Source organism: Ctenopharyngodon idella, chromosome 11 (assembly GCF_019924925.1).
Source record: "Ctenopharyngodon idella isolate HZGC_01 chromosome 11, HZGC01, whole genome shotgun sequence".
NCBI classification, from domain to species: Eukaryota; Metazoa; Chordata; class Actinopteri; order Cypriniformes; family Xenocyprididae; genus Ctenopharyngodon; species Ctenopharyngodon idella.
This window is the reverse complement of record NC_067230.1, coordinates 22,282,086-22,304,489: the sequence shown is the minus strand read 5'-3', so window position 1 is coordinate 22,304,489 and position 22,404 is coordinate 22,282,086. Positions and strand designations below refer to the sequence as shown.

Below are 22,404 nucleotides of genomic sequence, written 5' to 3'. Positions count from 1 at the left end.
AAATATGTGGTGTCAGACAGCAGAATAACCAAAAGTGAATCCGAGGGAAAGTTGGAACAATCACCAGCATTCCTTGCTGAAGAATCCATTTCCTCTAAGACGCTGGGCCATTTTGGATCTCTACATTTCTGAATGTGTCAAAACAGCGAATAAGTTTTGCATCTGAACCATGCGATATTTAATTTCACACTTTATATCAAGACATTCCGCCTGTGTAGCTATTAGCTGTGTTATTGAAATAGTTTTGTTAAACCTTCAGAGTTGTAAAGATGAAAAAGATGTGATGACGCAAAGCATGTGTAATTCTGTTTCTTTTGTTATAAAGGAAAACGAGAAGTGAATCTTATTCGGTGGAGATTGAATCCAGAGTCTCAGACCCAGAGACACCGGACCCCTTTGTTCTTTTATATTGATTGCTCTAATCAGTACCGGCAAAAAAGCTGCATGCCCTCAGGTTCGAAGAGAAGATGGTGAGTAAAATTATATCTAAAGAACTTTGAAGTTGCTCAGCCACATTGTCAGTCTATCCTCTTTTCTTCCTCCAGTTTTTCCAATGTTTCTCTGTCTCTCTCAGACTTCCATTTTTATTTTAATGCTTCCAGACACATGGAATAGTACAATTTAAACCATCCCCCCAAAACAGACACAGAAGCATAAATAAATTAATAAAATAGGGAGTGGTTTTTTAGAAATTCACCAGCAAATTACTCAGGAATATATTTTTCTTCCCCCGATCTGTTCGGAAGAACATAGATCCTGGTGTGGGGGAGGAAACGATTAATTACTTCCTGACCAGTGGGTGCTGAGCAGGCATGAGCCTAGATGGATAAAACCTAGTCTTTGTGGCACTATATGGTAAAGATTCACATCCAGTTCTGTCACAATCATCAGAGAAGTAGGATTAATTGATAATTTCATGTAACCTCAGTAAACTGTGTGCAATAAAAAGACTGATTTAGAACTAGACATCTGTTAATATAAAGACACATTAAGAGAACTTACACTGTTGTCACTTGTTCCCGACACTGGATATACCGTCCAGCCAAGCTCTGCGGTCGCTGTGGTGGAATCCATCAACATTTCTGTGGAAGCAGGAGGAAACATAAAAAGGTTATACATCCAGGTCATGCTCTGTACAATGTTCAAAGTCTGTGAGTTCATATACAGATATCAGCCAAAGCATCTAGCAATCTATCATTTATCTTTAACAAACAGAGTGAGGGAATTTGCTAATGTTGTCTCCAATAATTCTGAGTTTCCTATAGCCTATTACAAATAAACCGAGAAAGAAACAGACTCTGACGTTAACACCAAACATAGAGCTTAATCGCTTTTTATCCCCAGTCTTTGCCTAAGGAAATGCTGGGGAAGTATAATAAGCTATGAATATTTCATATATTTTCATGCATTAACATCATTCTTTATCCAGACATTTATAGAGGCTTGTGATACCACTTAACCAACTGCTCCATAAAATACTATCAACACGTTTGACACAAATCAGCCTTAAATCTGTTTCGATATTACAGCCGTCTCCAGTAGTAAAGATGAAAAATGCTGTAAAATCAAGAAGGGGGCAGGAAATAGTGGGTTCTGCTTCCCCACTGTCTGATTCAGCCAAGATTTTTTTTTACAGACAACAGCCCACTATCAGGCTCCATCACTGCAGAGGTTACATGGGGGTACAGGATGTAGGTTAGCAGTTGGACAACAATGAGATAACCACTAGAGACACTTCCAATAATGACATGGCAGCATATTGATACTGGGAAAGGCTAATCTTTTACAGACTTTACTATGCCTCTACAGGCAAATGTGCATTAATATCCAAAAATAAGCATATTGCATCGTTCTAGCCATATCTACCCATGGGAGAAGCTAAATTTGTGTTCAGATTGACTTCGTATTTCACAATACACAGTTAGGGTCACCATTTATGGGTGTACAGGATTTGAAACCACTTGAAAAGACTATTTTCATACCAAACAAGGCAAGTAAATTTTAATTTGGTTTTCTCCTACTGCATGCTAATATGATAGCTAATTTAAAATATAGTTTTTCAGCTATTGTGACTAAAATATACACTGCATCCTAATATATGGGGGATTAAAATTTGTAAACTGTGCTTGCCGTTGATGCTAAATCCACACATTTTAAAATATAAATCTAATAATGGTGAAAGCAAACAAAAAAAAATAAATAAATCACTGAACAGGTGTAGCGCTGCCCCTTATCAATATTTAGCATGGATATAATGGCTTTTAAATCAGTTATCACTCAAAAAGCTCCATAAATAGCCCCTCTATGTACATTTGCATAAAAAATGCATGCATACATTCTTCACCCCTAGATAATACATTCATATTTTACAGTTTGTAGAAATATAGGGACAAGCATGTTATGCATGACTTCATAGTAAAGAAACTGCAGATTTGAGTGACACTGAAAGGGGAGGAACTATAATCAGATGAAAGATGACTTTTGGTTCAGTAGAAATCAATCTAGTAACATTTACTTCAATTACTCCAGATGTTCAATGTCAGGCCAGACCTTCAAGTAACAAAATTAGCCAGCCTTTCACCCACTCATTCTGTGTTGAGACTGCTAGGTTGGAGGAAAAAAAATTCTAGTTACTGGAGGCCAGTTACTCTACTTCTACTGATTAGTTGGTGTTAAAGAACATCTCAAGTAATTGGGGTCAAAGAGAACACATTTTGCCGTCTGGGGTCCTCAGAGGCACAAGGATGATAGTTCTCAGTTCAGATTGGCCGTCAGTCATCCCATGTGAATATTCCATGTTATCGCATTGATGGCTTAATTAATTTCCTCTAGTAATTAGAGTAAGACTAAGTTGTTAGACTTTTGGAGGGAATTAGATAAAGGAGCTTGATAGAAACAGGGGAAGTTTGGGTTTCATCACAGTCGAATGCAGCTGTTTTGACTTCCTTTTACAAGCATCAGAGTACAAAACGTCTTTCAGAGCCTCAGCTTGAGGCCACCATAATTACCAGTCTTAGCTATTGGAAATACTTATTCATTTACAGAATTTTCATTAATCTTGCATTAGGCTATTTGATCATTTTAAATGCGCTTTCGAATGCTGGTTGCAATTAAGATGAGGCCTTGAAAACGACAGCGATTTTGAAGGAAAACAGTAAGCGTACTGTTTGGGGCTGTGCAGAGGAATGCAGCATTTCGGGCATGTCTCTATACCTCAGATTCCCTCTGAATTATATTCCAGGAAAAACCAAAGCATTCAATGAAAAAACTACACGTGGGTCCAATTTATTTTAAAAGGACATATTCCATCTCTATGGCAAACAAATTTAAGCTGAATTACATTTGATTATCACTAATCCTAAAATTTATTCTCAGACTCATGGAACTTACTCTGGATGTCCATTCATAGCAGCCTCAAATGAAGATCTGTTTTCAGTTGGTACACAGAGGTGAAATCAAAATGCAATTATAGGTCATAATAAACAATGGAATTGAAAAAGTGGCAAAGTTAATTTTCTAACCTCATGCTGAGTACTTGTGGGCATGTGGTCCTTTATAAAGCGCTGTGAGTGCATTGACTAGCGGTGAGGTAAACATTCTTTCCCTTTCATAAGCTCCTGTGCTTTATAAGCTCCTGCTTTTCGCAGTCTGGAAGAGTGATGCACTGCCTGTCCTGTACCGTGCGATGGATAACCCCCCCAACCAGAGGCCTCTGCGTACGCAGAGCCAAGCTAGAGATTTACGACTCCCCGCAGTTATGGCCGTACCTCACTGCTACGTCTTGCTTCCAGCTCTTCATCCTCTGTGATGAGGTAAACCAGAGGGGTCTGTCGGCTCCACAGGACTCTCTTATGGACTTTTTGAAGAGAGTAGTGGATGTGGCACCGTGAGGATTGAATGTGTTTATGCTCACACCACGTCTGGAGGTGACAACACATTCCAACCTGGGCCTATGAATAAGCTTGAGTCATTGGAGGGCTCAGCGCAGTCATATCTCCAGCCATTTTAAGACCCAGGAGGACACTTGAGTTAAAGCTTTTAAACAGGAATGATTTTTTGAATTTCCCCAATGTGAGTATGTAATGGTAGGAGGAGATTTCTGACAGCTTAGTAAAATACCTTCTCATAGTATGATGGAGTTCAAGACACTTTGCTTGCTTTACACTCATATTACTCATGTTTTACCTGAGTTTGTGGTCCGAATTGAATGTGATGAGATAAAAACAACGTGTACTGCAAAATAACTGATTTACACAAAAACAGTGCAATCCGATTAATGAACAAATGACTCTTATAATCTGTTCTTTTAAGAGAACTAGAAACATACAGTGCAAATATATCCTGAATCATGCCCAAATTACTCTTTTGAACCACTCCCTTTAAACAATCATTCAAAAAGACTTAAAAAAATCTGTTTGAATCTCCATTTGATTCAAAGCTACCATTTGAATCTTTCTGATTAATTTATAAAGTGTCCACAACTTTATAATAATTTTACAAATTAAATTTGTTTCTTGATTGTGTCGATTATTATATTTGTTAAATAAATATCTGAGAAAAGACGGAAAAGTGTAGCGCCAATGCTAAACCAATGCTTATACATACAGTTTCTGGTGGTGCATAGATCAAAAGATAAATCCAAGATCAAAAAGAATGAAACATCCGCACACGAGAATGAAGTCAAAAAAGCTCCAACGAATTTACTGTCCAGAGGCCATAAAAAGTGCAAAAAGTGCAAGTGCAGAGTGCAAAACATTTTCGGGATCAACTGATGGCACTGATGAAGGGTTGATCCCGAAAACGTTTTGCACTCTGCACTTGCAGTTTTTGCACTTTTTGTGGCCTCTGGACAATAAATTCGTTGGAGCTTTTTTGACTTCATTTTTGTGTGCGGATCTTTCATTCTTTTTGATCTTAAATAAATATCTGAAATGAATTCTACCCAAATGAACTGTAATCAAAACAATTTTGAACTGAACCGAAAGCTTGTGAATCTGAATCTAATCAAATCAGGCAATATGTATTGATAACCCAGTCCTTGTTTTCGCTGGGATTTAGGGCGCCATGACATTTCATCTGAAGGTTAGATAGGCCAGCTGTTCATTGCAAGGCTGTAAACAAAAGGAGCCTCTGAACACCAGTTCACGTTAATTGATAGGAAACAGGATCCTTTCAGACCAGGGATTACCATTGGGAAAATTGATTGGTCAGCAGCTATGCTCCTGAGCCAGAAAAAGTGGCACCTGTTAAAATTGCTACTTTTAAAAAGGCCACAGAAAGTTATTTGGGGAACGCTGCCGTGTAAAATGGCTACACGGATCATTAATAGGAGGGTCTGTTTATTTGGGGAGGTGATTAGGGTTTGAGCTGTAGACCGCAGAATGCCACACACACTCTCTTGTTGCACAGGCACTGGACTGTAGCCACTTCACACAGTCATAGATATACGTTCAGCGACCTTGAATCTAGGCCTGTTTCCAAATCTGCATCAAGAAATGTCAACTTGGAATGATAAATGCAAAGTCTTCGAATGATAATTCCATTTCCTAAAAAAAAAAAAAAAAATCCCTTATATCTCTAATACCTGTGTATGTCTGTGGCTGATTTTATATACTCTCTGGAGGATGCTTCCGGAGAAACCGGCTTGGCTGACTCCAACTCAATTATGTGGGTGGGCTAGTTATGACAGAAGACTGGTATCATTATTCTAAAACTTGCAGAGGTGTATGTAGAGAGACTGAGTGAAATGTTTTGGCAGCAAATGCCCAATAATCCTCCCCTCGCCCTTGGATAGGAGCATGGCGGTGCTTCAAACAACTTTGCTTCCAAATAGGCTAAAATTCACATCAGTGACTCACAACCAGCATACAGAACCACTGGTAACACTTCAGAACAAGGCTCAATTTGTTAATATTAAAATAAAATAATGTTTTTACAGCATTTATGAATCTTGGTTAATGTTTATTAATAGACATACTTTTATAAAGAAATTTAATACATTTATTCAGCAAGGATACATTAAACTGATCAAAAATGACAGTATGGAGAGACATTTATAATATTATAAAAGATTTCTATTAGGGATGCACCGATGTATCGGCCAATAATCAGTATTGGTTGATGAAAGCAATTATTTTCACTATCGGCCATCGGCCAATTGTATAAAAACAGCTGATGATCAGGGCCAATTATATCCTGTCTTTCAAAAGGGGACGGAAAATAGTATGTCAAAGTTAGGGCTGTCGAAGTTAATGCAACAATACACATTAACATATTTGTGACATTGAAGACTGACATAATGATGCTGAAAATTCAACTTTGTCATCACAGGAATAAATTACATAATATCTAAAAATATATAAATAGAAAACATCTATTTTAAATTGCAATATTCACAATATTACTGTTTTCACTGTATTTTTTGCAGCCTTGGTGAGCATAAAAGATTTACTGACTAATAATTTTTGAATGGTAGTGTATACACTGTTGTTCATTGTTAAAATAAAAAAAATAAAAAATGACATACTATAATTCAAATATTAAATTTGGTTAATATCAATTAAAATAATATTAACTCAAACTAATAAATGCTGTGAACATAGTAACATAGTATTAACAAATGTTAACAAAGGGAATCCTACTGTAAAGTGTTACAAAGCACTTCAGACACTAATACCATACTGATTCCCTGTATTTTCCTGTTAGGGCACAAATTAATAGCTAATGATTAAGTTTAAGAATAATAGATCTTCTTGTCAGTTTGTCTTGAAAAAGAGAAATGCTGTGTAAGATTTGCAAATCCTTTGATATCAAAATGTTTCCTCATTAGCAGCAGCAGTACTGTACATCTCCCTGGCACAGAAACAGGCCTGTAGCTCCAGGCACATGCTCCAGCACAGATTAGAGAAGTCATCTCCACTATGCAGCCATTTGTTCCTCACAGGCATGTAACTTCACGCAGTTCACTCTGAGACACACCTGAAAAATCAAAGCTAGTTGGGGTGGGAATGCGTTAGAATTGAAATGAGTAATTAGGGCATGTGTGCGGTAACCACATTGCTGTTGCTGCTATTCAGCGCAGGCAAATACTTTTACATATACGACAAGAAACCACAGAAGAGGTAATTAATGCAGGATCGATGTAACACTAGGATCCTGCTGCAATTTACCGAAGGGTCCGGAGAAACCATTTTATCCGAGTGGCATGTGTACGTGATAATGACGTTCATATGTCACGTTGAAGGGTAGAGGCCCGTGCGGTTGGAATGATGAGTGAGCACCGCTCCGCAGCTCTGACGTGCCCTTAGTCGTCCAGAAATCTTTCAGCACAACGAGGGTCAATTAGGTGGAGTGCACATAACCGCCGCATTACAGAATGACTTTGTATGGTAATTGAGTCCGTATGCCAGAACATACGGCACCCAGAACGTGCTTGGAGAGTGAGGGTTTAATCCAGGAAGGTGGCAGATACCCAAACCCCACAAGCGTTACTTTAGAGGCATGAGAAGACCAAAACAGAATCTGCTATGCTTTAGATACATCTGCCGAGAGGTTTCGCTCTCTCAAGGAGATTTATGAATGCTCTGGGATTATGGTCGGGCTACTAAATGTTAAATTTAGGGGTCAGATGATGATGATGATGATGATGTAGGGAAGTGTGGAGGGATGTGGAAGTGTAGGCAGAAATAAAAGTGGACTCAGCCAACACAGAGTATCAGTGTGTTTCAGAGGAAGAGGAAGCGGGCGGTTGATTTTGGCAGTGAGCGGCTCCTTGTGAAATATGCTAGCGCACAGTCGACGGAGCGTTCCTGACTGCTTGACACAATGATGTAGCTCTGAATTCCCAGGGTTCAACACGGGACAGGCTACGGTAATTCTCCATCCTTACATAGCTGACTAGCACATCATTCAAGACTGCTAAGGGTTGAAAAAGAGATATAGCAAAATAGAAAGTCAGGAAAACACTGCATATTTCTTTGTGCCACCACCACCACCACCACTACACACACTCTCTCTCTCTCTCTCTCTCTCTCAACAAATGAGATGTCCTTGGCTACTCTCTAATTTGTGTTTGTCTCAAGGCCAGTCCCTCAAATCAATCCCAGCGCCTCTTTAGCAGCTTGTTTAAATGGGTTGGTGTTTCTTCAGTGAAAAGCTTAATTATTTACTTTGAATGTGCCTCACGAGGGGACCACGAAATGGTAATTGCAAGCTGCACTCGCTCTTTCCCTTCTTCAAACTCTTCTCGCTTGTGTTAGGATCCGGCTTCAGATGATTGGCTGTGTCTGACAACACGACGGAGAGAGCCGACAGACAGACTGCCTTTCCAACCGATCACTATTCCAAAGCAGATCAGAACACAGACGATGGACCTTACATCATGTTGGATTATAAAATCCTATTCTTCCTGCCAACCATTTAAGCACTGTGGTCTTTCCATGCTTCGAAATATGTTTTTGCTGTTAAGGAGGCTAGATGGTGTGCCGCCAACTTGTGAGATGCTAAGGGCTAATGTGTTTTAGTTTTCAAAGAACACCCGTATTTAAAAACCATTACAGCTGCTGCAATGTAAATCAAGTGTCATAAATGAATCATTCTACAGTATGGTTACATAAATATACTAATGTAAGCAGGAAGATTTAGATTTAGAAAAAGGCCTGCACAATGATTTGAAATAAAAATGAAATTCTGATTATTAAACCACAAAAGGCTACGTTTTTTACATTATCAGTAAAAAAAAATCTAAATTTGCCATGTTTACTTACATTTGCATGATTTCATTCAGTTTATTAAAACTTTTGCCAACTACACACCAAAACTTTTTATGCCAAAATAAAAGCTGGAGGATTTAACATGCGCTCAGGCTCGGTTCAAGGCAAATGTGCCTAGTGTGAGTACACCCTAACTCTACATCCTTGCCTCATTTAGTTCTATGAATATGCAGATTAGCCCCACCTCCACTCACACACACCAGATCATCGTTGATGATCACACAATTGACATGACTGGTTATAAGGAAGTTTGTGATGTCAGAAACACCAGCGATTTCAAACCACGTTTTTGAGACTGTCTTTGGTTCACTGCAGTTTTAAGGAGAAAATACTCAGCAACGGTGTTGACTTATGAATTTCCACGTGGTTTGTCTTAAAGCACATTAAAAACACCACATAGACACATAAACAACATTAAAAACTTGATTTTCACCACAGGGGGACTTTAAAAATCAACAAAAACATTTTTTTTAATTTTTTTTTTACTTGATATCTAATCAGCAGCAATAAGAGATTTTAAATATTTGACTTATCCCAGTTTAAATCTCAATTGCAATACTGGACAAACTATTCACTACACGATTTTGTTCCAAATCATGTAACCCCATTTCTACCAATAAGCTGAAAATCTACGAATAGACAAATTCCTCATCTGCAAGGGTGTGGAAGATCAATACCTTCTGACAGCGTTGCATCAGAGCAAAAATACCTGCAAGGAAACTGACATCGTAAAGAAGCATGAAAAAGACTACATCAAGATGACAGGTTTAGAAACATCACCAAACATCGAGTTGATGAAAATGATAATTGCCTGCATCCCACTCCTTGCCTGCAAGCCACAGACCAAAGCAATGACGATTAAAAATGTGTACATTGTGCATCCTTCATGAACACAGAGGAATCCAATTAGTCAAGGCTGTGTGGTTTGGAGGTTTGCGATACATGCTGATTCCTTTCTTCTGACTGAGCGTGGTAGGTATATGCCTCTCCTGGGCTTCTTGTACAGCGTGGGCGCTCCGAACAAGGGATGTATGCTCTAGTCTCGGTGACTAATGACCGGAGATGCGTTGTATTCCAATTTAATCTACTGTACATTGTGACAGCACAATAAAGATATTGTACTATGGATTTGAAATGTCACACATGGGACCCTTCTTAAGGTTGACCCATGAGCAAAATAATGTATTCCAGTTGCATCTCTATTTCTTTAGGTTTATCTTGTTGTGAGTAGCATGCACTTTGAATAACCCCAACAGGGAGCACAAAGATAAGATGCTCTTGGATGCATTCCTCAGAGTGTTCTGCAATGAAAAACCAAACATGACCCCATTTTTTGTTGTCCAAACAACCATCACCAAATAAACCCTCTCCTTGCCCAAGTAAATACATTAACCAGTCAATTCTGCTTGGTCATTAACCTGCCAAAACAATGGTTTATTATGTGTTTTATGAGCTAAAAGAGCCTTTAAAACAATCTGTAAAATTTGCTAACAGTCAGCGTAATTCTATGCTGAGATCTTCTCATTGATATGGGACTCCCAGGAACCTCTGCGTGTCCTCCACACAAGCCAAGAAAGCTTTCTTGGAGGAGGAAGCCACAGATGGGGTGCTCGCGAACTGTCAGAAACAGACGCTGCTCTACAACACCCTGTTATGTTCCAAAACCAACTGCAGACAGATAAATATTCATAAGAGTGAAGGAGACGTGTGGCTACAGGTTTCCTCTCTCTGATATCCTTTTGAATATTTAAATCTGGCCATAAGGGACCCTAGACTTCCCTAGACTCACGAGGTTAACCTCAAACAGGTTTGATCTCCTTCTGCTAGCTTTGGACAAGTTACACTGCTGCGTATTTACATTCATAGATTTGGCAGATGCTTTTATCCAAAGTGAGACTCAGCGGCATACATTTCTCATTTTACCAGGGAATCAAACCCCTGACCTAGGTGTTGCTAGAGCCATGTTCTACCAGTTGAACAATTATCGAGGCTGCAGTGACATATTAGACCTCATAATTGTCAGACATTTGGGACCATGCTAATTTATTGCTATACAACACTATCAAATTTTCAATTACTTAGATAGCGCAGAAAACATACTATAAAAATCTAAAATGATTAGTCTGGGATCTATAATCACAACAAGGCGGAAAGAGGCATGCTTGTATTATTATAAAGAGAGTAAAGGTCAAATATTGAAGCTGCACTCACATACACTGCAATTTTAGATGTGTCATTAAACACTAATGAAAGTGAACACTTCACGTCATGCAGAATAGGCCCTGTGTCCGTCTAACACCTCAGAAGAGACTCCACTCTGACGGAAGGGGAAAAACAGCACCATTCAAACCTGAATGGTTTGAATTTACTGTTCGAATGGTCATGATGTCACAGCAGCCTGAGCTGGATACAGATGGTGGAGAGATAGCAAATCTAATGCACGCTTGCTAGCACTTCATAAATAAGCACTGTTGAATATGCCATGAGCTTTCACAGAAAGATTTTTGGTAACACTATTTTACAGCATCCTTGTTACACGTTACATGCAGTTACTATAGTAAGAATGGTAAATTATGCATAATTACATACAACTAATCCTAAACAAAACCCTAATCCTAACCTTATAGTAAGTGCATGTAGTTAATTTATATTAATCAGTTCTTAAATGTATATTTAAACTGTAACAAGGACACCAAAAAATAAAGTATAACCAGAATTTTATATTAAAAAATAAAAAATAAAATGAAATATTAAAATAAAAATTTTGCATTAAAAGTTTTTTAAATATTAACAAATATTTAAATAATATTTTAAATATATACAATTTTAAAAAATATATATGTAACAGACATTTCATCGCTCTAAGATTAAAAATATGCTCGGATCCAAACTGCACCAAAAATCCTCAAAAAAAAAAAAGGAAATTTGGAAAAGAATTTCATTTTAGGGCAATTAGTGCTCATTTTAAAGGCTGTAAGAACATGTTCTCAGCTCTGTCCTGATGAGGCAAGACATATGAGGCTGTAAATGTTTAATGAATGGCAAATAAATAACTAAATTCTTCATATGCAGTAGTCTCACGTATCCGAGCATCTACAGTGTGTCACATCACGTAATCAAATGGGTTGTAAACTGAGCATGCTTGACCACTCTCTACCGCATGTTATTTGGTCTAATATGAAAGGATTAGCTTACTCGATTTCTGAAATAAGTCAATATCTTGCGGGCTTTCTTTTTAACAACCATGTGTGCGGAGGGTACACTTCATTACCTTTCCCTCTTGTTCACATTAAAACCAGTGAATTGAACACAATGTTTTTCAACATGAACACATGACGCTCCAAAGAGTTTTGAAATATAATAGTTCAAAAAGAACACATAAAATGGAACTAATGAAAGTCAGATTTTATTTTGCATTACTTATGGAATACATTTATGTTTTGTATTAAAAAGAGAAAAATCAATTATGGTTGACTGAAACTATTCTTTTAAACAAGTAAAAATTACACTGTTATTTATTTATTATTTATTATGTATTATAATTTATTATGCAAAACACTACCAAACCTTTTCAAGGCCACAAATTATTCTCAATCGAACAGAAACTCTAAAGTAACCTAACAATTGAGGTTATTTAAAAGTAAAATGACATTCAATTGTTTAAAAATATAATTAAAATAATGTTGGCATGCAAAAAAAAAAAAAAAAAACGCTACTACAAAGTAGAGCTTAGGAAGTCATGCACTGTTTATTCTGAACATCCAGTTTGTGCTTGCTCAAGTATCTGACTGAAGTCAGTGCTGTCTGTTTTCATTTAAAAGGGTCATCATCACTAACCTTGTAGTAAAAAGAACCAAAGCAAAATATCAAACAAACAATAAGGCTTGAGTCCAAAAATATGTGCAAAAACATCCTGTGAGCATATGTTCAGTTTACAGAGACACCGCAGTTAACATTAACACCTAGCATAATTACAGCATGCTAATCAGCACTGCGACTCAGCGAAGGCGTGATGAGAAGCCATTTAGAGCAACAGCTTTTACACCCGATAAAGAAAAATTAAAAGTAGTGACCTGCTGGGCTGGATCACACTCTCAAATTACCCCCCTGGGTAATCCATAACCATCTCCCAAGTGCAAATTATTCAATCTGCTACAGTACGGAGTGTACTGCTGACACCCAATATGTTCATAATGCTGTGGTCTCATTACAAAAGCCTCTCTTTATTACCTGCAGCTGCGATTATGAACTTTACCTCATTAATGTCAATTCTGAGGATTGATAATAGGTAATGGTTTCTTTCGACAGAGCGAGATCCATGAAAGACACAAGGGTAGATTTTCTTGTCGATACTTTGAGGAGGGAGGCGCACAATGGCACTGAAAGTGGGTTTTAAGGGGTCTGATGCGATCCTGCCAGTCGATGGAGTGCTGTCTGCCAAAAAACCACTTCATTGATATTTGTCAGCATGTATAGGCCAGGGTTTCAATGCATAATCAATGCAAAGCTTCTCCTTACTATTCATAGTAGTCTCTATTAAACCATAACTGGACATTATAAAAAGGACCACTTAATTCGACACGAGCATTAAAAGTGCGATGAGGTGGCTACAAACGCAATGGAAAAGAGAACAGAAACGGTGTTATAGATAAGAACGATAGCCTGGAACGATTATTCTTGAGGGCTGACAGAAGCAGCACTTTTAAGCTGTTATCCAGACTACAGACTGATGTTTTTATCTCTTCTGGATTTTTTATGGGTGGACCGTATCAGTTGCAGCTCCATCATGTTTCCTGACCCGAGGAGAAAAGCAGTGTCACTCTTCACACCCGTGACCATTTAACCAGGATCCCCCTACCAAGGGGTTGCACGTTAAAGGGAAAACCAAAAATGAGTGGAAAGAAAGTGCTGTCGTCTCGCTGCAGATTCCAGGCCCATGAGTTTGCTCGTCATCCCAGGATGAGTTATGGCTCCCTGTGGTCCTCTGGGAACTATAAACAAGAGCCTCTGGGGCGGCCTCCACTGCAGACCACGTGCACCGGACCATTATGTATCCGCTAGCCTGTTGCACCACCCAGACATCACTAGCCAAGCCCAAACACAATTATGGAAAATGGCAGACAAAAAGTGCTCCAGGACAATAGAGTGACCTGTTATGTCACTCAGGACGGAAACTAGCTTTAGTTTTACTCAGATACTTGAGCCAAATGACAGAGAGCTTAAACCCGTTGAGGGCTCTTATATGTCTAGCACTAATTCAATGCTTGCAGAACAGAAGTGAGGAAAGAGGCCCATGAGTGTGCAAGATTTCTGGGATGGATCTCAGTCCAGCTGTGGAGAGGGAAGCACAATATGTAGGGCAGCAATTTTATCGGGAACTTTCCTTGGAAGACCTTAACTGATGAGTCTCGGTCCGTAAACTCCCTCAGACGGAATTACTAACAGCTGAGGTGCACGACACTCATGTGAAACCTGAACTGCACAAAAATGTTGCAATATCTCAGAAGTGCCAACACAAACCATGCTTGTATTTCTTTAATTACTTTGGACTTGCAACATAATGGACCAGAACAAAAAAAAAAAAATCCATCAAATGAAGAGAAAGCTGCTTGATCTTCAAATCCCAGACAGTTAAAAGACCATCAGACATCAGTGAATCTAATCATTCGTACAACTGATGGGCCTCATTGCTTATCTAATGTTATGAATCAAGAGTTAAGATCTTGCACACAGACACCCCCATAATTCAGGATCCACGCTGGACGTGTGTGGGCTGGAGCTCCTGGGATGATGGGGTCAGTTAAGTTCACTTAGATTTTTGTGCTTCTAAGCGATTGAGTTGATGGAAGCTTTTAGGACTAGTGTTAAGTTTGTTAACTATATCTATGATGAAAAATGTTCATCAACAAGCTTTTTTGCCATAACTAAGACGAGACGACAATAAGGTCATTAAACGACAACTGTAACTATATCAGCATGCAATATCATTGAGGGAAAAAGACGAGAATAAATGTAATTAAAAAATAAAAATTACCAAAAATCTCTCTCTATTTTTGTCAGAAAAAAAGAAGACAAAATATTAGACTGTTGTACAAGCCTCTACTACGAGCTTTTATGTTCATTTTCAACCCAGTGTTTTACTTAATCTTCGCAATCTGGCAACCATGTGCACACGCTCTCTCTACACTGCGGAAGAAGTGTAAACACCGAAAACACAGACAAACACTAAAGCTGGAGTTTAACTATGTCCATTTGAGATATTCTGCTTAAATGAAAGTGTCACCCAGTCAGTCTGTGTATTTTCACGAGCCACTTGCACTGTTTGCCGCGACTAATTCAAACCCTCTCAGTCATGAACTGTAACATGGTGATGAACAAACATGGATTTTGACTATATTGTTTGCAATTGTGGTTGCTGAATAAACGTATGTACGCAACCTCTGTGTGAAGTCTTCTTTGCTGTTGTTATAACAGAAAAACATGTAATTTGGAATTATTGGAATTACTATTAGGAATTTCACTGTTTTAAATTTTGAGGAAGTATCTTGTTTTACCAGTTTTCATAATGTTGACAGAGAGAGTGTTCATTTATATGATACATAGCCTATAGTAAATCAGTACACTAGATGAGGTAAAATAAACCATGACATTATCTTGATTTGTGATTATGGTGAAAGTGCAATAATTCAGATGAAAGACTAAAATGCCCAGACATTTAGTCGACTAAAACTTGACTAAACAAAAACAGGACAGGGTTGACTAAATATGATAAAAACTAAAAAGTACATTTAACACAGGACTAAGCATAAGTTTAAAAAAATAGCTGACAAAATTAACACTATTCAGCACGAAGCTCACTCCCTCTACTTCTGGAGGAGTAAGTATGGATCAATGGCTCATTCAGAGGGCAGACATGAGCCGAGGCAACCTTGAATGTGGTATAATATTGCAAGCTGACAGAGAGCATGCAAACAAAACAAGGGCTCAAAATACTGGGGTAATTGATCGCCAGGAAGGGCAAGGGTAAGAAGTTTCCCCTGAGCAGAAACAGGCACAAGCCTGTTTGTCAAGCCACTCTGCCACCTGAAATTATCCAATAAAAGAGTTTGCACAGGACAGACATAGTCTTCGTCTTTAAAACACACATAAACGTTTGCTTAAGACCTGTGTAATGCGCAGACAGATGGCTTGTTTAAAGTCTGGAGTCTATGTTCTTTTTGTTCTGACACTTGCATCTCCAATGGCCCTTCGTTCACATTCCTCAATGTTTGTTCTCGGTCGATTACAGTCACTTAAGGTGATTTAAAGCTTTGGTTTGCTTATCTAGCAAGAGGCATAAAAAGATCTGTGTTTTGATGGCCAAATAGACCTTAAGGCACATCATTTCAATGCTTAGCATTAAAGGGTTAGTTCACCCAAAAATGAAAATGATCATTCACCCCCATTTCGTTCCAAACCAGTAAGAATTTTGTTCATCTTCAAAACACAAATGAAGATAATTTAATGAAATTTGAGAGATTTATATCCCTTCATTGACAGTCCGTGTAACTATCACTTTGACGCTTCAAAAAGTTCATAAAGAGATCAAAAAACTAATCCACGTGAATTGAGCGGTTCAGTCCAAATTTTCTGAAGAGACTCGATCACTTTATATGATGAACAGATTTAATTTAGACTTTTTAATCACATATAAACATTCACCAATGCACACATCAGTTATGGTAAATGGAAGCTCAAGCATGTTTGCTTGACACTAAAGGAACCAATGAAGTTCATTCTCGTGTTATGCGGCATGTTTGAGATTCTGCAAGAACAAGGTTTGTTCTTGCGCATCAAGTAGGTTCGGTTGAGATTTTGTTTATGTTTGCTAATCAGTGTATATCTGTGAAAAAAAAAAGCCTAAATTTAATCTGTTCATCACAAAGCAATCGAGTCTCTTCAGAAAATTTGGACTAAACCGCTCAATTCATATGGGTTAGTTTTACAATCTCTTTATGAACTTTTTGAAGCAACAAAGTAGTTGCGTGGACTGTCAATGGAGGGACAGAAATCTCTCAGACTTCATTAAAATATCTTTGTGTTTCAACAATAAAATAAAGTCTTATGGGTTTGGAACATGAGGGTGAGTAAATGGTGACAATTGTTTTTATTTAACCCTTTAATGCTTTAAGTGCTCAAACACTGTACAGACAAAACAAGTAGCCTAATGTCAAACTATTAAATCATCTGCAAAAATCGACTTCAAAGACTACCATGGTACTGATAAAAACGTGCCAAAAAACATTGATTAAGCAATGGAACAGCATGCATATTTATTGGGCAGTGTATTTATTTTTACACCCTCTTCTGCTAATGAAAGATGGGCCGTAATAAAAGTGTCAGTAAAGTCTGGCAATAAAAAATGGCATCCAACATTGTTTTGGCAAAGCAAAGCAGCACCATCAAATAAGGTGCTTTATCAGAAACAAAGCACAGGGTATCTGGATACACAGTCTGCTACAATTGCCAAGTTGAAGAAAAATACCAACTACATTCCACACACACAATATTGCCATTAAGGTATATATACATATATATATATATATATATATATATATTTTTTTTTTTTTTTTTTTTTTTTTTTTGCACATTAAAAACAAATCTAACCACTATGACAGCTTATTCACAATTGTGATACATAATTTAGCTTTATGATTTCCTCTTCCAACCTAGAATTTCAATGTACTTTTTGAAGTGAACAAGCATTTATTAATGTGCTGCAGTAGGCTTCTACTGAATAAAATAAAACTTTAAAACCAATGTGATTGCATAGGTAAATTTATAGTTAACAGCTTTACTGCCAACAAAACTATTTTGTGTTTATGACTATTGGATATTTCTGCCAGCATCTGAATAGAGACTCAGTACTGAGCATTTTAATTTAAATTAAATAAAATTGAAACATAACTGTGACAGCTCCCTGTGAATCCAAGAAAGGGCATAAAGTCTCTTTTAGGGTTTATTTTTCTCTTTTTCTTTCTTTCTTTCTTCTTTCTTTCTGGTCCAGCTAATGTGCATGCATATTAATAAAAATTACAAAATAAAATAAAATAAAATAAAATAAAAATTAACTAAAGTAACATGTTAGGCAACAGACAAAAAGGAGCCATTTTTCCTCTGGTTTTTCAACACTCGATGCACCACCTGAGAAGCAAATCTAGCAGAAAAGACTATTGTACTATATTGTGGCACATTCCCGCATCCACAGAACATCAGACAATACCACACAAGAGGAGGAGCTTTCTCTGTGTTTCTAAAGGACACAGGGGTATGGCTCTGCAGCCTTTTAAAGACGTAGTCGTTCCTTAAGAAAGTCTTCAATGCCAACATTCACTGAAAGAGACAGAGACAGGAAGCAAGAAAAGAACTTTGATTTCTGTGTGTGTATGTATGTCTGAGCACTGGAGTGTAAAGGTCACTCTAATTTAAAACTTGCAATTTTCTGCTATGTTTCTCTTTGGTAGTCTCTAAATAATATGACAATCAACAGGTGCCTTAAAAACAGAGGCTGTTTTTATCTGTCTCCTTAAACGTGTGTGCGTGCATGCACAGAAAATGCCAGAGCACCAGCTCCGTGTTTGACTCTAAACAAAGCTAACGAGTGATTTATGCTCTTCTACTGAATATAATGAAGCCCAAAATGAAAAAAGAAAACAAGTGCAGAGCAGAAAGCGGCCAGTATGACTGAGCGATTCAGTGCACACATATCACACCCAGGTGCACATGGTCAGCTGGACAGACAGAGAAAGAGGGAAAGAAAGGGAAAGCAGGGAGAGATAAGGACAGAGGGTTTAATTCACTGGCTTGGCTGGGCAGTGGCCTGGGAAAAGCTGTGAGGGGGGAAAAAAAGTGTGGATTGGCATGCAAATCAGGTCTGCATGTGGACACGCGGAGCTGAGCGGGACTTTTAGAAGAATCAGCGTTCACCTCCCATTAATATCACACGCTGTTAATGAGGAGCTGGGGGAGAGTGGCGGAACAGGTGTCGGAGCTGCTACAGAATGGGAATAAAGAGGGCAAAAGCAGTGATCCGCGAGGAATGCCTATGTGTGCTGGGACTGGTGGGGTGGGGGCAGCCGCAAATGTGCCCAGCCTGAGGGGGGACATGGCTGGCCCACAGGAAGTTTAAAGTTTGAATGCATCCTGCTTGAGTGCACGTGAATATTCATATGCAATTGCATACACTACCATTCAAAAGAGTGGGGGCGGTAAGATTTTTAATGTTTTTAAAGTCTCTCAAGCTCGCCAAGGATACATTTGTTTGATCAAAAATACAGTAAAAAGAACAATACTAGGAAATATTATTACAATTTAAAATAACTACTTTTAAAATGTAATGTATTCCTATTATGGCAAAGATGAATTTTGAAGCCAGCTGGCCTTTTTCCCATAGTGCATCCTAGTGCCATGTGTTCCCCAGGTAAGTGACGCACACGCACCCGACCATCCACATGATGTAAAAGCAAACGTGATTCATCAGACCAGGCCACCTTCTTCCATTGCTCTGTGGTCCAGTTCTGATGCTCACATGCCCACTGTTGGCGCTTTCAGCGGTGGACAGGGATCAGCATGGGCACCCTGACTGGTCTGCGGCTATGCAGCTCCATACGCAACAAACTGCGATGCACTGTGTATTCTGACACCTTTCTATCAGAACCAGCATTAACTTCTTGAGCAATGTGAGCTACAGTAGCTCGTCTGTTGGATTGGACCACATGGGCCAGCCTTCGCTCCCCACGTGCGTTAATCAGCCTTGGCCGTCCATGACCCTGTCGCCGGTTCACCGCTGTTCCTTCCTTTGACCACTTTTGATAGATACTGACCACTGCAGACCGGGAACACCCCACAAGAGCTGCAGTTTTGGAGATGCTCTGACCCAGTCGTCTAGCCATCACAATTTGGCCATTGTCAAACTCACTCAAATCCTTACACTTGCCCATTTTTCCTGCTTTTAACACATCAAATTTGAGGACAAAATGTTCACTTGCTGCCTAATATATCCCTCACTAACAGGTGCCGTGATGAAGAGATAATCAGTGTTATTCACTTTACCTGTCAGTGGTCATAATGTTATATATACATATAGCATGTGTGTTTATGCTAATTTACAGGGTTTTTTTTTTTATTCTTCAGCTTAGTGGTTTGAAAGAAAGCTGTGATGTGGCTAGTCATGTGGTTCGTTTCTCATAGATGAACTTGCAACCATCTCTGGGATAAAAGCAAACACACAGGAAGTTTTTACAGCAATGCTATTTACTTGCCTCTTTCTTATGGCTGAATGTGAAAAAGTAGGCGAATGACTATAATGAAGCACTATACAACATCCTTGTGCGGCCAGGGAGGAAACATGGCCATCTGAGCTTCATGTCCACATTAAAGGTGCAATGAAAAGGGAAAATGTTTATTCAATTTTAGAAAAATCTCCATCAAGGTCTTCCGTGTTGTTTTACTGCGTTTACAATCAAACGCTTGACGATTTACAGTCTCTACTGTGCTGCTAACTAGACCGCAGTCCATAAAGTACGCTGTAAATCCAAAATAACAATACAAAACTGCTACATAAAACTTGAAATGGGACTGCCAGGCTTAGACACACTAATTTGATATCCCCTATAACAAGCATCCTTGGTCCGTCGCCCAGTCTCTCACATTCCTTTCATGACAGGGTGCACACGGCTGGAATACAAGATGAGAATTTTGGTGCCAACTTCAGGACAAGATACATAAAGAGACAGGATAACAAGTTTTGAGAATCTGAACCTTAAGGAAACTGACAGGGGTGAGATTCTCCAGGGGCCGCTGAAGAAGTTACGCATTCCAGCCTCAGCTGAATGGCAATTAATGATTGACCACCTAAATCAATAAGTAACTATTGGAAAAAAGCAGGAAACTGTGGAATCTAAAACAAACAATTAAGTGTCTTTCTTAAAGAGATATATTGGTATGGTTATCAAAACATATCCATGTCTTGAGCACTATGATGGTGCACTTTAGTTAAAGTATTCAAAAAGTTCCAAATTAAGCAGCGTTGTAAAGAAATAAAATATATAAATGATTACTTATAGATGCCTTTCAAAACACTCAAAGACTCCTTACAAACTTAATCACGAACAGTATAAAAGGTCAAATAAACATCAATATAATTGTAGGATTACAATGAATCTGCATTAGTTGATTTAAAAATGTATGCATGTATAAATTATAAATAAATGTAATAAATATAAATAAAGAAATATAAACATATCTACTGAATATATGTGGTACATACACACATCTTGAAAAACTTGTCGCATCTGAACAGGGCTTTGGCTATGTTTATTACTGAGTTGATTTATTTTGTGTATTGTGTGTGTGCGAAAACAAATAAAGGATATGATGAAACACGCCACGGCTCCTGTATGACACATGTGGCTAGACGCTGTCACCATTCAGACAGAAAAACTGCTGTCCTGTTTATTTTCACTGTACGCATTCTTGTTATGATGATACAATGGAACAAACTCTAGTGTAAATCTTGACCCTCATGAATGCAAAAAAAGTTGACAGTATTTCAAACCAACACACAAACAACCAGAAAAACTGCATTCTTTCACGTCAAAAATTAACTTGACTACATTATTTTGGGTTTTCAACAATCAAGTAACACCGCATCATAAAAGTCCAGTGAACTAGAAAATAAGCACAGGGTTAGTTAGGTCCAGAGCATGAGCGGGACCATGTGCAGCTGGGCCCTCTCCCTAGTGACCAGAGAAGGTGTCTGTACTGAATAACCACTGACAAGCCCAGGATTGAGATGAAGGCTCAGAGGTTAATTGAGTCTCTGTGCTGTGCCTTCCTCTGTGTAATTTACTGTGATTAATGCAGCAAGGTTACTGTCAGACTCATTTTTACAAATCGGCCAAAGTGCAGTAATTAACTGCAGTGCTGCAAATGTGGCTCCGCCAAAACATATTCTTTTACTGGTCATGTAAATGAGACACTTCTTTAATGGCGTTCCTGTTCAACATTTGAAATATCAATGCATATTTACAAATATATGCATACATGCTCTAGCCATGTCAGATTCTTACGCACCTCTGATTGGCCATTGTGTTCACACGCTCAACATATATGTCTCTGATTGGCCTTTGTGTTCACGTACTTAACATTGGTTAGTGGAATGGTCAACATGTCTGTGATTGGCTACAATGATCAACGCTTCAAAAACATGTTGTAAATAGACATCTTTGACCCTCTTCACCGAGCGCTTACACAGAAGAGTGTCAAAGATGTCTATTTACAACATGTTTTTGAAGCGTTGATCATTGTAGCCAATCACAGACATGTTGAGTGCGTGAACACAATGGCCAGTCAGAGGTGTGTAAGAATCTGTTCAACGGTGCTCAAAATACTAGAGGGAAATGCTGGTATCACCACATTTTTAAAATTTCAGTACCGGAACAAAGTAGATAACACATTGTTTGCTCCTATGGATGTTCTTATCAAAAAACAGACATTTCACTAACAGACATCAGTTTTTCAACAGAAATTTTGGTTAATCAAAACTAATTAAAGAATACTCTGGAGCTGTTTTTGTTGTTTTGTCACTTACACT

The 22,404-nt window shown here is 38.4% G+C and overlaps 1 protein-coding gene across 1 annotated transcript in view; it reads right to left on the bottom strand.

Annotated features, from left to right (window-relative positions):
- The window catches only part of ephb2b (eph receptor B2b), a 134,617-nt gene that overhangs the window by 79,118 nt on the left and 33,095 nt on the right, over positions 1 to 22,404 (bottom strand). Inside the window, exon 2 of the mRNA XM_051912749.1 lies at positions 1,003 to 1,082. Within this exon, the coding sequence (XP_051768709.1) occupies positions 1,003 to 1,082 (80 nt within the window). The remainder of the gene's footprint in view (positions 1 to 1,002; positions 1,083 to 22,404) is intronic.